The sequence below is a fragment of the Antechinus flavipes genome, chromosome 3 (genome assembly GCF_016432865.1).
Source record: "Antechinus flavipes isolate AdamAnt ecotype Samford, QLD, Australia chromosome 3, AdamAnt_v2, whole genome shotgun sequence".
In the NCBI taxonomy this organism is placed as follows: Eukaryota; Metazoa; Chordata; class Mammalia; order Dasyuromorphia; family Dasyuridae; genus Antechinus; species Antechinus flavipes.
Genome location: NC_067400.1, coordinates 243,798,405 through 243,814,496, shown reverse-complemented (window position 1 = coordinate 243,814,496; position 16,092 = coordinate 243,798,405). Strand labels below are relative to the sequence as shown.

Below are 16,092 nucleotides of genomic sequence, written 5' to 3'. Positions count from 1 at the left end.
TTGTCATGATAGCAATTTTCTATGGTCAGAATCTTTTTCTGTTGTTTGCTTATTTTCCTAGAGTCTTATTTGACTTGTAACTTTGTTAGTAGAGCTCTGTTTCTAGGGTGGAGGATATAATGTCCCAAGATTCAGGGCTTTTATGCAGGTGTTGCAGGTTTTTCTAAGGATGTGTAAGTTTTTAGTTCTTCCAATGTGTTATGATCCAAAGAGAAGTGTGTTTGAGTGACTACAAACACTTTTTTCTGCCCTGGAACTGTGAGGAGGATCCCCCACTCCATAAATTCTATTATGCTAAAGGACTACAAAGTCCTTCCTCAGTGCTAGTAAAAAGACCTCTTTCTGACCAGTTTCACCCAGTTACTAACTGTGAATTGAAACTTCTGAAAATTGCTGCTGCCACTACCACCTCTGCTGCTGACCTGGTTTGCTGGTTTCCCAAGGCTTTTTACCCTAGAGAAACAAATCTTTTCTGCTAATCTTCCAAATCATCTTTGGTATCTCTGGCTGAGAGGTCTAGAAACTGCTAGTGCTGCTGTTGATTCAGAAGCCCCAAGGGCTGCTTCTGGTTTCCTATCTTGGACTGCACTGAGATTATGCTGGATTCCCATCCTGGTGCACTAGATCTTTACTGCTGACCCTCCAAATTGTCTTTGGTTGGAAAATTCTTCCATTTCATCTTTTTGTGGGTACTGATGTTCTAAAATTTGTTTAGAGTCATTATTTAAAGGAATTTGGAAGGGTTTGGGGGGAATTTGGATGAATCCCCCTGCCTTTACCATCTTTTAAAATGATAAATTTCTAATAATTTTAGATACATTTCTAAGTTTCCCAATAATTTAAATTAGTTTCTAATAATTTTTAAATATCAAATTAGGAAGACTGTGTTTAGGAAATGCTATTTTTTGAATTATGTTTACCGAGTTTCTTTTTTGTATTCTCTATCTCAGTTTCTCTTGTATTGTGAAGGAACTCGATTTACAGAGACAAAGCATCGAATTAGTATGGAAGTGGCTGAGTCTAAAGGATTACCCAAACTTAAATATCATTTGTTGCCCAGAACCAAAGGCTTTACCACTGCAGTCCAGTGTCTCAGGGGAACAGGTAAGGACAGTTCCAGTTGGTTGATTTCTTTAGGTTACACAGGGTTTTCAGGCTTGCCCTTTTTAGATGATCATTAAGCAGCAGTGCCATTTCTTTGCCAGGTTTTAGGATTGGCATTAGTTACTACATTAATAGAGGCAGCTCTCAATGAAAAACTTTCTCTACCAAAGCAGGTCTGCACCTTCTCTGCACCTTAGTCTTAAAATTACCTATCAAGAGCACTAAGAGGTCAGGTGACCTGCCCAGCCTCTCATAGGCAGGCATGGAACACATGGCTTTCCCACTCTAGTGCTTGTTCTCTATTCACTTCACTTTGCTTTGCTCTATTCACTGTCAGGCATCAAGGTTAACATGAAATAGTGTGAAAAAAGTGTTATTCATTTAAAAAGAAAATAATCCCCACAATGGGTATGAATTAAATGTTTGGATTTGTTTGTTTTACTTTTGACTTTTTCTGTAGAATTATTTAAGATTCATTTAAAGGTGAAAGCCAGTGTTCTAGCTGTCTTACAGTTTTTTACTTGATGCTTCTTTCTAACTACAGTTGCAGCAGTCTATGATGTAACACTTAATTTCAGAGGAAACAAGAATCCATCATTACTAGGGATCCTTTATGGAAAGAAGTATGAAGCAGATATGTGTGTGAGGTGAGCAAAATATGGGCATGAGTTTCTCAGGTTTTGCAGGCTGATTAGTAAGCCTTTCTTTCACCACACCTGTCTTTCCATTCCCTCTTCCATTTTCTTAGAACTTCTATTCCTTTATCTAAGCTGTCAGGATTTATACCAGCCTACTTTGTCAGTGGCTGGATGCAAATAAAAGTAGGGGATGAAGAAGAGCCATTTAGAAAAATGCTGAGGTATATAATATTTCTCCAGCAATCTCTTTAGAGACTAAACTAGAAAGCTGGTGTGTGTTTACTAGCTTTTCTCTATTATCTCTTGTACTTTCTGCTGCCTAGATGCCCCATATTTTCTAATTCCCACTTACTATTTGTTTCCCATTTGATCCTCTAATCCTTCCTACAAAATTAAATCAGTTCTCTTTCCTGAAACCTGTGCAGATCCCTAATCTTTTATCTCACCTCAGTTTACTTCCCTTTCTGTCTCATACCAACCAAAATTTTTTAACATTTACTTCATATATTTAGACACTGGGAAGGCAAAAAACATAAAACAAAGATTATATTACAGAAAGAAAAATTCTCTGACCTTAGTGTATTAGTCTATTTAATTATATCACCATGTACCCACCAGTGCTCTCTTTATATTTCAGTCTGGGATCTTGCTCCCTTTTTCCTTAATATTCCCAAAATTAATCTCTGTTGTAGGTTATCATGTGTCAAATATATCACCATAAGGATTTTTTAATCTATAGAACTGAAGTATTATACCTACAGAATAGATTTTATAATACTATAGGATTTCCTTGAAATTCTTAATTAAACATTATACCACAGCCTGGTAGTGATTTTCTACCTTGGAATTTCATTTCTTTAAATAATCTTCAATAGCTGCTAAATAAAAACAATCACTTTTTTTTTTTCCTTTTAAGATAATCATGTTAGTCGTTGTGTCAGGTCACAGAGTTTGAATTTAGCATAATGACTCATTTATCTCTTTCATAACACATTTTTAAGAAAAAGGAGAGATTCTCAACTTAGATCAAGATTTTTCATTCATTGATGGAGTTTCCATGCTGCCAATATTTTTTTAATATATCTTTCTTGCAAACTCAAATAGTCAAGACTTCAGAGTAAGATTCCAAAGCCATATTTGAAGGTCCTTTTAGCCTTTATCTAAAATCCTCAAATTGATAGTTATATCTTTTAGTTATTTTTTAACTCAAAATCACAGGTCATACAAGTACCAAAATGGCCTTATCTAAAAAAAGAGAATCGTCTGGATTCCTCATTACTTGTTGCTAATCTAAACATCTATAGGCTTATGATTTTTTTCAACTGACAAAATACTGACATCTCTTTTTACCTACAAAATAGCCATCATTTGCAGCAAAATGCTATTTAATTCAATTTCCTATTATTAATTCAAGTTTTGTCTACTAAACAAATCTCTGGTTGAGTACTTAGCTTCTACAAAATAGAATATGTATGTGTTCACTATAATGATGCTGAATAGTATTTCATATATGGATAACATAATATGTACCTAATTGTGGAATTAAATCTATGCTTACCCATGGAAATTAGGGAGAAGTGCTAAATTTTTATACCAATTACTGGTCAAATCCTTTCATTTTTTACTTCCTATCCAGCCTTTTTCTACCACACAAATTCATTTTAGGCATTGGAAGGATAATACTGATAAAAATCTTCATTCTTCTAGATTAAAACCTATAGTTTAGAAGTCTATAGAAATGATCCCATGAAAATAAAATAAAAAATTATGGATTCTTTTTCTCTCTCCTTGAATTTGTAATGGACTTCCCTATAGGAATTAAGTTAATAAAATTACTACCTTGTTCTGAACTCCAATTAAAACTATATGGAATCATTATCAGGTATTAAGTGTTAAAAATATTTATTTTGGTCATTGGCCATCTAATTTGGCTTATAAAAATTATCTGGTCAATGTCAGACTGACTGCTCTTTAGACTTTGTAATAGGTAGAGATGAAATTCAAACTAACAAGCATGGAAAATCTTTTTTTCTTTAATTAATTATTTGCTTATTTAAAAAAATACTTTTATAGATACAGTTTTGGAAATTCTTAGGTTTTTTCAAGTTTTCATTTCAAGTTTCATTGGGTTTAGGAAAAGTAGACTTGGGTCACAGAATCATATATTTTTGTACACAGTCCATTTTTGGATATTTATAATATTAAGTGATATAGAAAAATGAGACACTCATTTTACGTCTCAAATGAGAGTAAAACATTTATTCATTTTCATTTAAGCCAGTGTTTTCAATCTTCTGACACCAAATCTCCAGCACCTAGTATCTCATACTAATAGGTCATTAACACATTATTGTTGAGTTTAGGCTTTATTTTTTCACGTAGCAGAACATTTAATTAGGGCATAATATATTAATAAGTAACAAGGGAAGTTTAAATTACCGAATTATTTTCTGCCACGCGCCCTCACATGTACAGGAAAAGGTGCAACTTTGTGAGGATTCTCAGCTCGGCGCAGGAGGAAGCACTTCCCGGCCAATGGCTCTGCCACTCAGTGTGCTGCTTCTCTGCTTCTCTGCTGCCGCCATCTGCTGGAGCTGGTTAGTTTTAATAAAGCTGCTGAAAACCGTCAACGGGCAATCGCAGCTCATTGCACACGAGGTTTATTGCAAGAGAAATGCATGTGCTCGCAGATCTCATAGAGTCCATGCAGAAGTTTGCACCCTTATAACCACTGGACAAAGGAAAGAGGAGAAACCAGAAATTTCTCCTCAAAGGGAAGTGGCACGAAAGGGGAAGGAGGCAGTTTAAGGTGAGAAAAGGACAAAACCTCTCCTGAAAAGGATGAGTTGGGCAATGCAAAAGTAAAATGTCCTGTTTTCATTATAGATAGAATGGATCTTAAATATCAGCCATTTCTCCTTTCTATTTACTCTGCAGTCCAAATAAATTGACCTTAGGCTATTCCTCATGGCATTCCATCTTCCATCTCCGTGCCTTTGCACAGACTCTCCCCAAATCCTGGAAAAAACACTGCCTCCTGACCTCCATATCTCAGAATTCCTAGTTTCCGTCAAGGTTCACCATGAACACCACTTTCTACTTGAAGACTTTCCTGATGCTAGTGGCTAGCCTTCAAAAGATCATCTTTTATGTATATATATTTTTAGTATAGTCATGTTATATATTTTTCTTAGATAGATTGTAATTTCTTTTGAGCGACTATTCTGTTTTTGTCTTAGTATCCCTTTTGTATATAATTTGCCTTTGTATGCTTAGTACAATGCCTGGTATAAGATAGGTGCTTAATAATTGCTTATTGATTGAATTAAGCCCCTCATCTTATAAATGAAGAAACCGAGGGCCAAAGAATTCTAGTTCTCTGTTCAGAGCCAGAATTTGAACCAAGTCTTCTGATTTGAAACCCAGGTCTCTTTCAAGAAATTAGTTTGGAAATTTTGGCTCTATTTGAAGTTGGGTACATTGGTTCAAATTCTAGCTCTGTTAGAACCTTTGTGACCTTAGTAAAGTTGTTTTACCTGGGCCTTAGTTATGTCGTCTATAAAATGAAAGAGCTGGGCTAGATGAATTAAATGCCATTCCATCTCTTAAATGTATGATACTATGAATTATAATCCCCTAAATATATTCTGAAGATCAAGCTTGACTGGGAAGTGTCTCTCCTAAGATTTTGGCTCATATTCCCACCTGGGAAAAGTCTAAATATATCAGTATCTGCTTAATTTTTGCCCTTAACCAGCTGAGAACTTCTACAAGCTCTGAGGCCAAAAAAACAAATAGAAAAAGGTTTTATTTTCATTACCAAAAGATAGAAAGGAATGGTAAGAAACCCACAGAAACATTCAAGAAAATTCCCTGTGACAATGAAAAACTTCCGCCCCAGCAATCAAAATTTTAAAACACTCTTTAGTTTCTTCAGTTTTCATTGTCTTTTTCTTGTTAGTTTCCACTAAGTCAGTTTGTATTTACAAGGTGAATAAACAAAAAGGAGTGGAATAACACCTCCACTTTGTGCTTTTAAGGCTCACAAAGCACTTTCAGAATGATAACCAAGGGCTGCTAGGTGTGACGCCTATATACTGCTTCTATTTTAAACTAGTACTTTGGGTTATCTGGACTAAATTTCTCAGTTTTTTATCTTCATCATTAGCATGGTGAAGGAACATCTTTCTGGATGACAAAACTAGAGATTTGGTCAAGAAAAATTTCCAGAATGTTCCCAGATCCTCAAATTCCATCATTACTAGGATCTTGTGAACTTTTTACAAAATAAGCCTGGCCTCTCATCTCGGTGATTAACATAGAGACAATCCATCTTCACCTCTTTGTTAGGGCTATTTGAAAATTAACCCTAATTTTCCTTTTTTTTTTTTTTTTTTTTTTGGAAACTGGTTAACTATGCTAAATTTATTTAGATACATCATAGAACATCTTAGATTTTAAAATTTTTATCAATCTGTTTTCTGCTATTATTCAGTCATATGCAACTCTTCATGATTCCATTTGAGGTATTCTTGGCAAAGTTACTTGAGTGATTTGCCATTTCATTTTCCAACTCATTTTAGATGAGAAAAACTGAGGCAAAAAGGGTTCAAGTTACTTGTGCAGGGTTACACAGCTAATAAGTGTCTCAGACCATATTTAAATTCAGGTCCTCCTGACTCCAGGCCCAGCACTTTATTCATTGTACCATTGAGTCAATTACTGAGTCATTTTTTCTTGATCCTTAAGTAGATAGATGAGTATACTTATGCCAAAAAAAGTTAATTATCCCTTATAATGAAACTATAGACAGGACTTAATGAATTTGCTATTAATTATTTCCTTAGGCTTTAGCCTATGACATACACGTACAGACATATACACATATTTAAATCCCAATTTGACTTCAATACTTTCTGTTCTATATAGTACACACATAAGTACTGAGGAATTGTAGGTGGGGAAGATTCACTTTGTTTTTAACCTTTCTAACAAACCAGGAGATTTCCTCTGGAAGATATCCCACAAGATGAAAAGGAAGCAGCAAAATGGCTTCATAAACTTTATCAGGAAAAGGTAAAGAATTTTTTTTTTCCTAGAGTAAAAGTCTTTTAAAGATAATATCTAGGAAAAGATTGATTTTAAAAAGTAAATAATTGAAATGTTGGTCTTTTCCTAGGAGATATAGGAATACTGTCATAATCAAATCATTCTTTCTGATTTATCATGGATATAATTCTAGTCTTCACACTGGGACTCATGTGTTTAACCCTGCTTTACTATGACATCAAGATTAGCTCTTCTGAAGTAATGGTGTCATTTGAGGGAATTTGGAAAGCCCTCTTTTATTTAAAAAACTAGAAAATAATTCATTTCTCTCTCTCTCCCCTCATCCTCTGTTACAACTTCCTTTTAACTTAAAACTCTGATACTAGAGTGATACTTTGAAAGTTAATTGATTTGAATACATTTTCCATGTTACAAATGTCTCCACTCTTTTATCCTCTATACCTCTTATCCATATCCTCCTATAAATCTTATCCTCATTTGTAAAAACCAGTGGAACACATGGGCTGATCTTTTTATTGTTTACTCTTTATTATAAAGCATCTCACTTTACATTCCAGTCTCTATAAAAGCCTTTCTGTAACCCTAGATTCCCTAAAAATATGCCTACAGAGGATACAGCAGGATTTACTATGCTGACAAAGGTTGTGACCCTAGTTTCCAAAAAATATGCCTACAGAAGATACAGCAGGATTTACTATGCTGACAAAGGTTCAGCTGAGTTCCTGGTGACAGGCTTAAGATTTTAAACCTTTTTCAGATATACATATATTTTAGAGAGTTTAGGCAGATTCAGTCATAGATCTTAGAGTTAGAAAGTCATTAGCATGATTTAATTTCTCTCCTTATTTTACAAATGAAGAAATTGAAGCCAAAAGATAGTAAATAATTTGCCTAAGGTCATACAGGTAAGTGTTTTCAGAGATGGGACTAGAATCCAGGTTCTTCTAATTTGTAATTTAATGCTTGTTTTTCATCATTGGGAATGAAGAAAATCGGATTGGGTTTTAGTTAATGGAGGAAAGGAGGAGAGTATAGTGGTACTGTGGGATAGGAATGAAAGTTAGGGTGCTTGAGGATGCCCCAAATTGACATGTATTAATGTCATATACAGATTCTAAGAAAGGGGGCTTAAAATATTTCAGAATCAGTTGGGCATTTGAGTCAGAGCAGGTGAGGTTTTCAAAGACCAAAGTTCAAATCTGACCTTAGGTACTAGCTGTGTGACCCTGAGCAAACACTTAACCTCTATCTGCCCCAGTTTCCTCATCAGCAGAATAGGGATAATAATAGCACCTACCTCCTACCAGGGTTATGGTGGGAACAAATGACATAATATTTATAAAGTGTTTTGCCTTAAAAGCCTTAAAGCATTTGATAAATGTTGGTGGCTACTACTATTCATATATAAAACTTTGTTTAAAAACATTGTGGAAGTCAGAAAGAAAGGATAGAAAAGGAGGCTCATTGCCTTCATCCAAGGTAGGGAGAAACGAGGACATGTTGTTGAAAGTATGGTTTGTGTTTGGGGGGTTTGGAGGAGGGTTGTTCATAGGATTTTTATACATGATTGAGTAGTCCTTCTATTATGAAAATTAAAATGTAAAAAACATTTGTATTTACAGCATAATTGCCATAGGGGAAATATTCATAATGAGCATTTTTCATTCTTGTTACTTATGTCATGTTGGATATAAGTCATTCCAGGATACCATCTTTCATATACTTTTCTTCTTAAACATTTTATCTGCTTAAAAAAAAAATTCAACTACCTCATATATAACAAAAATGTGCAAATATTTATAATAGTCAAATAATTATAAAAACAGCTGCTGTTATTTATGTATAGGAATTGAAATTTCTTCTGGTAACTAGGTGTTTTTATCATGTTATCTTCAAACTAGTGTTTTAAGCTAGAATTTGTGTTGTGGGAGTTTTTTAAATGCTTATTTTATTAAAATCAGAATTTCACTTTGAATGAATCATTTTTCTTTGTCTGCTTTTTGCAGTCAGATTTACGAGGATTGTTTTTTAAAAGAATGCTATTTATTTCTTAACTTGTAGGATGCTTTACAAGAGCTATACAAACAGAAAGGTATGTTTCCAGGGGAGCAGATTAAACCCATCAGAAGACCATGGACTCTCCTGAATTTCCTTGGATGGGCAACTATCCTTCTATCTCCTCTCTTCAGTTTTGCATTTGGTGTTTTTGCAAGTGGATCACCCCTTCTGATACTTACGTTCCTAGGATTTGTTGGAGCAGGTAATAAAAAATTAGAAGAAAAAGATGGGTCAGAAGATAATTAATTGGAAATGACTTCAGGTTGTTATTCAGAGCTTGTCATAATCTCTTATTGGAAGTGGAAATTCTATTGTAATGCCTGAACATTGAAAAAGTTAAGAATGAGAGGGGTGTGTGTGTGTGTGTGTGTGTGTGTGTGTGTGTGTATGTATGTAAGTATTCAAATATAAATCCTTTGAAAAATTAAAAAAACTTGGAAGTTTCTGTATTTGTTGTTTTTCTATTTTAAAATTTTAAATAAATAAGTCACTATTTTAACCCACTTGTTTAATATGGTTGAAGTAATAATCTAGAAATCGGGCAGTACCATACTAAATTTTCCTTTGTTCCCTTATGAAAGATATGCATACCTGGGATAATCAATCCTAATGTCTTTCCCATATCATAAACCAACTTGATACATAAAATAACTTGCTTGGTTTCTCTCTGGTTCTCTCAGATCTCTTTCTAGCTCCATGTACTTTACTTTCAACTAGAAACAGGAACAGGATGCTAAAAAAGGGAGGCACTGAGGGAAATATCTGGGGATTCTCTTACTAAATTTGGTTAGCAATGAAAACAATTATTAACTAATTTGTCTGGCAGTTCTATTGGACCATATGTTTCTGGTCCATGCTCTTTTTATTCTGCCCATTCTTTTAACAAGTATTAAATGAAAATTACAGGCCTAAGTCCGAGAATTGTTTTGTAGTCACTAATGAATGAGTTTGTCACCATATTAACATACATGAGAATTTGATAATAGGGAGCAAAATAATCTAATTTGTTTCTTTACTTTTTTTTTTTTTTAGCTTCCTTTGGAGTCCGTAGACTGATAGGAGTAACTGAAATAGAAAAAGGTTCTAGCTATGGAAACCAAGAATTCAAGAAAAAGGAATAATTAATCGCTACAGATTGAACATGTGTAACCAGATGGTGTGGTATCAAATTAACTTAATTAAAAACAAAACAACAGAAAAAAAAAACCCACTTAGAAACTATCTTTTTTCTTATTAACTGGTGACTAATATTAATAAATAAAACTTGAGCCAAGAGTAAAGAAATTGAAAAGATTGACAGAAGAAGATCATCAACTTTCTACCTGTGTTCACAATGTAAGGATCTCAGTGTAATTCAAACTTTGGAAGAAAAACTGGGCTTAAAAAACTGGTAATATTTTGCTTTGTTGTTGGGAAAGGGTGATTGTCAGGGGGATTTGAATTCTCCAAATGACTAATCTCACAAATATGTGTTTTTTTAAAAAGCCTTTGCTTATAAAGGAGAAAGCTTGTTGGTTGCTTTCTCTTAAAGCTAATGTAGTTCTTTAAATCAAGAAAAAGAAAAGAAAAGGGGGGATTGGGGAGGGCATGGTGACGTGGCATTCCAACAAGTTTTCCTGCTCTCTCTTCTTCCTTTGATCCTCAATAAGCTTTTCCCCAGAGGGAAAAAAGTACCTCTTTAAATGAATCAACAGCTATCCCTTCAGTGAAGTTTTGAATAAAGGATTATGGGAATAGAAAGTACCTGGCATCTTCTGCTCTGATTTTCAGGCAGTACATGGTAGCTTCTGTCCTGTGGAAGGCACCTATGAAGACATATCTCTCCTAGTGATAAGCACATATTAATGGACTGAAACTGAGTAGAGTTTTTCTTTCTTTCCACTTGTCTTAGTTTAATGCTTTTATTTTCTAGAGCTATTTATCCCATTTTCTAAATGCAGAAATGCATTTTCTAAATGCTTATGCCATAGATATGGTTTTTTGAAGCAAGGTACCCTGGTAACTACATCTATAAAAAGAGAATTATTTACTCAGTAGTTTTGCAGCCCTTTTTTAATTTATCTGTTGGTTACTACTAGAATTCCATTTTCCTCTACCCAGGAGTAGTTACATTGCATGAATTTCCTTTATCAATTAGCAAGCATCATAAAGCAGCTTAATTACTTTTCTTCTCTATTGTACAATCTAAAGAATAACACATCTACAGAGATTTTTTATTATGTGCAATAGAAGCATTCTTTATTCTTTATATCAAATCTGTAGTATACCCTTTAAGTAGTTATATTACTATTGAATACTTTACTGTCATAGGCAAATGGAGATACTGAAAACTGTTGGGGTTTTTTCAAGGTTTTTACTCTTAACATGAAGCAAATGAAAATATTGATGAATTTTGATTTATTGCTGAGAATAGAAGGCAAAGAATTTGGCTTTTTTGTTTATTCTTTTCCTTTACTCATGTCTCAAACTATTATGACATGTTATGTTCCATGAGACAACCCCTCATTGTATTTAGGTAGGTTACTCATTAATATACTGTGAATGAATAGATGCAAATTGCTTTGTAGCATTGAAGGAATCGTGTCTTAACCAAGTTAAACCTTTTTCTCAATTGCAAAAAAAATTAGAATTCTTAATGTCCTAATTGGTGTTGAAGGATAAATGTGAAATATTTTATTTTTTTCTGTATAATCTCAACTTATGTTATTTCTCCAAAGTATTTACTTTAATTTGTGTCATTAGGCAAAGATTTTATTTCCTTAGGTAAACTTTTTCTCATTGGAGTTATTTATTTTACCATCCAGCCCTAAAATATGAAATCTGATGGGAGTGGTAAGGGGAGAGATTATTTCAGAATAAATGTATTTTATTATTCCAGCCAATCCATTCCTCCTCAACTAAGCACTAAGTTACCAGTACTACTTTTATTTATCTTTTTTTTCCTCATATTTTCTAGTCACCTTTCTAGTTCCACCTTAGATATTATTAACATTCTTCATCACCTTCTAAGGAAAAAAATGGGTGTTTCTTTTGATATTTAGAAACCAGAATTCAAAATGGATTGAATTTTATGGGAAAGCAGAAGGTAGAGGGATGGGGGAAATTAAAACAAATTGATAAAGCAATTATGTGTTGGCCAATGCTGTGTGTTAGAAAGATGTTAGTGAGGTCATATATTTTCTTTATGAAGAAGATATTAAACCTATTTATATTTTCTTGGTAACTTCAATGGAAGGAGGCAGGTAAAGTAAAGGTTGCTTACCAACTATATTTTAATCTTATTCACAAACTGTGGGGTTTTTTTGAACAAATTTATTCTTGAGGTGAAGGGCAAAAAATTAACTCTTTTTCTTCTCTGCTCCTCTAATTCCCTTTTTACTTTCTCAATTAAACTGGCAATATAGTACTGTGAATAAATTGAGACTACTTTCAATTTTTTAGATTTTCTTTTCATGATACACTGTTTCTGTATGAATGTATTTAAGATCTTTATATTATTTGCTAATTCTACCCTTCTAAATAGTCATATCTGAAAAGTTTTAAAGAAAAAGATAACCATGCAGAGAAGGAAACATGGTATTTTTTCTATTTAACTGGTATTTCTTATTTCCCAGATAGATGTTTTCTTTTCCCTTTTAAATTAAAATACTGTGTTAATTGATATTGATTTGGTAAATGAATAATGAAGATTAGGAGCTTGGATTGAAACAATGGGCATAGATTTTTATATCTTACACTATTTTCTTCTTATTTAATAAAACATGGCTTGTACATTGGACTACCAAGCCCTCTAAAAGCAATAATAAACAATATCACGAACTATTTTTTTTTTTTAGTCTTTACTTTTCATCCATGGGTTTTCAGGGTTTATTTTGTATAATTTTAAAATATATTTAATCATTGTTAGGACAATGGGGCAGCTTCAATAACCTGCTTCTTTGCTCTTCATGATTTCTTTGTATTTCTCCTCTTAATGCTTCAGCTATTAATGGTGGTGTTTATATGAAGATTTAGTTTGTACTTATGTATCTAGAACAAAAGTTCTTAACCTAGGATTGATGAGTCTTTTTTTTTTTTAAATTTTGATAACTATTTCAATAGAATCAGTTTCTTTTGTAATATCATGTATTTCATTTTATTTTATACACTAAAAACATTCTGAGAAGAGATCCATGACACAAAAAAGGTTAAGAACCCCTATTCTACAGGAGGCTTTCTCCAGATCTTCCATAATTTTATGCTCAGTGTTTCAGGTAAGAATCAGGACTTTAATCTGAAAAACCTCTGAGCTTCCACTCCAGGCCCAGGCATCCTCTCTGATGATCAGAGCACAAAAGCTTTTCTAAGTATCAGTAACTTATATTATCATCATAGCTAATCCAGATACCTACTGCTCTGACTAAAAAGCAGAGTGTTCTGAAATTCAGATAATTGACTGGTATCCTTGAGTTTACTTAATAGTCACTTCTAAGCAATGTAATTCTTGATGTTTGTACGTTATTTAGCCAGTGTGGCTTACATATGTTCCAGTTCAGAGAACACAGGCCTGTTTGTCCTTTGTTTTTCCCCTAGCTCATCTCAAAGGTTTCCTATGGCCCTTGCGGCAGTTCTCTTTTCCTACCTGACCTTGATTTTTTCTAACCTTCACAAGGTCACAGGTGTACAATGTTATTGTCATAGACATAATTTTGTCCAAATCCATATTCAACAGGTAAGGAAACTAAGGCCCAGGAAGGTGAAATACCCACCCACAGCCACATAACAAGTGAGTCACAAAACCAAATTCAAATCCTAGTTTGCCAAAGTCTTAACCCAATGTCTTTCTCACTATACCATGCTGAAATGTATGGAAATTATATTTACACAATGGTGTCAGAACGTCATTGTGTACTCAGTTTGTTTGTGGTAATGTTTGAAAACTGTTCCATTTGGATTTACCTCAGATGAATTTCAGAGGCTTTCAAAGTTACACAGTAAAACACTATATTTTTGTTGTTGGTACTACAAGCAAATGTAAATTTTGTTTTAATTCTTTGTATGATTTGTTTTGTTGTTGGCTGCATATATAATTAGCAAGAAATAGAGGCATTATATGTGAATGGAGAGATTTTGTGGGAATATAAGCTTAACTGTTATAGAAAAAAGAATGTTTCCATAGGAAAGGGCTTTTAGAAGATTGAGAATGCTATCTTTTTAAGCCTTTCTTTTCCTGAAAGATAACCTCGAGAAAGCCTCAAAACAAATAAAGCCAACAGTGCTAGTGTGAAAAATTAAATGACTTATCAGTTATGTATTTAATAAGATCTTCCCTGCTTTGTGCTATGCACTGAACAAGGTATTTGAGTAGAGAGAAAGAAAAGCACGGACTTTTCCTTTTAAAATACTTGTAATCTAGTTGGAAGATATGGCAAAAATAGATGAAAAGTTATATAACAATACCAAAGTGCAAGAGATATTACAAGTCAATACATAGGTCATATTCTTGCCAACTATATTGAAGAATTGACAAGCTAATAATTTTTTTTTTTTAATATTCTTGTGTTTCCAGTTGAGACGAATAAAAGTTTATTCTCTTCAACACAGCTAGGCTTCATACAAACTGCCCAGCTTGGTATATAAATCCACTTTCTGGATTTCCAAAAATAACTAAAACATTTTCGGGAAGGTTTTCTATGATTTGCACCCAATTAGTATTAATAAGAATGTGTGAAGTTAGGCCCAAATATTACCATGTGAATTAGACCTTTTTTTGAAGGATTTTAGGAACAGGTGTTAAGCATTTTCCATTCCCTTCTCTCACCACCTCACTCTGCCACCTCTCATAGTGGCAAATATTTGGATGTATTGCATGCTTCATCTTCAGTAAAATGATGTAGAAACCATCCCTTAGCTTGTGACATTTCAGACCTAGAAAAGGATATAATGTTGAATTTCTCAGCCCTATGACATATGACTTTAATTATAAGCAGATTATATATGAGACATAAAATCATAATTTCATCTGTTAAAACTGTCATAATGACTCAAAAGGGTGAAAAAATGCCATTTTTGTTCCTAAAGTCCCATGTTAGATACTTCTCTATAACTCTACATTTGTAAGAATATAATTTTTATTTTTTAAAAAAAATTTCACAAATATAAACTTTCAGTTATTGGAAAGAAGATGAAAGAATTTAGATCACTTTTTTTCTCTGCACAATTTGGAAAGAAAAGGGGTATGATTCTTACCAACTGCTCAGGTAGCAGGAAGAAAATATTGAACACTTTGGAATTGAGACCTCAAAAATGAAAATCAATGAGGAATAGGAACAAGATAAATCATATCTTACAAATCAGGGTTCAGTTCTTCAATCATATAAGGGTCTAAATCACTCAGATTTTGGTTTTTAAAATATATTTGACTTATTAATTTCTTTATTAACTTTGTCTTGCAAAAGGATTTGTTTAATTGGTAGGTTAATTATGAATGTGGTATTGAAATGCACTAAATTGTATAAAACTGAACTAGGATCAATTGTTGCAATGGAGAAATGTCACTGATCCGTATACTATTTTTAGCATCTCAAAATTGTAAGTTGTGACAATCAAATGTTGCTTGCCTAAGTGCCAGGGAATTAAAATGATTTTTTTATCACCAAGACTGCTAAAAAAATGTTGTATAATTGTAAATGAAAATATTTATTTTTGGAAAAGCTACGCCATTAATCTAAATCTTTTAAAAAACTTTTGTGGGTTTTTTTCCTCATACTGTTGTTGGTCTACTATAATTTTACTGTTGGGCAATTCAAAAAGGAGATAATACTGTATACAGGGTAAAAATGTATCATATGTATATGTCCTTTTTGTGATCTTCATTTTTAAGATTTTGCTACGTATATAGCTTTATGTAGTTTGGGACAATAATGTATTTATAGAAAAGACAGTTGAAGGGGGAAAAGCTCATAATAGATTCTGAAAACCAATATCCCAAACTATTGTCTGATTTCCATGTGTTCAATGTCATTTATAAATTTAAATCTTCTTAGGTGGTGATCAATACCAATTGAATTTTCAAAATACAAATGATGTAGGAGTCTCACTTGTTCAAGAAAATTACTGTAAAAAAGCATAGTAATATAGCAAATATTAGTGATTTACACATTTTCACAGAGCCAAAAGTTTTAGAGTCATTGGTGGAGACATTTACTTTAATCCTCAAAACCTCTTACACCTCTCCAAAGTA

At 33.2% G+C, this 16,092-nt stretch overlaps 1 protein-coding gene across 4 annotated transcripts in view; it reads left to right on the top strand.

The window, feature by feature from the left end:
• Window positions 1–15,832, top strand: part of AGPAT3 (1-acylglycerol-3-phosphate O-acyltransferase 3) — a 144,914-nt gene extending 129,082 nt beyond the window's left edge. For all 4 annotated transcript variants that reach the window (XM_051984789.1, XM_051984786.1, XM_051984787.1 and 1 more), the window contains 5 exons: window positions 951–1,104; window positions 1,649–1,751; window positions 6,743–6,818; window positions 8,874–9,072; window positions 9,903–15,832. In XM_051984789.1, the coding sequence (XP_051840749.1) occupies window positions 951–1,104; window positions 1,649–1,751; window positions 6,743–6,818; window positions 8,874–9,072; window positions 9,903–9,991 (621 nt within the window). In that variant the 3' untranslated portion in view covers window positions 9,992–15,832. The remainder of the gene's footprint in view (window positions 1–950; window positions 1,105–1,648; window positions 1,752–6,742; window positions 6,819–8,873; window positions 9,073–9,902) is intronic.
• The last annotated feature ends 260 nt before the right edge of the window (window positions 15,833–16,092 follow it).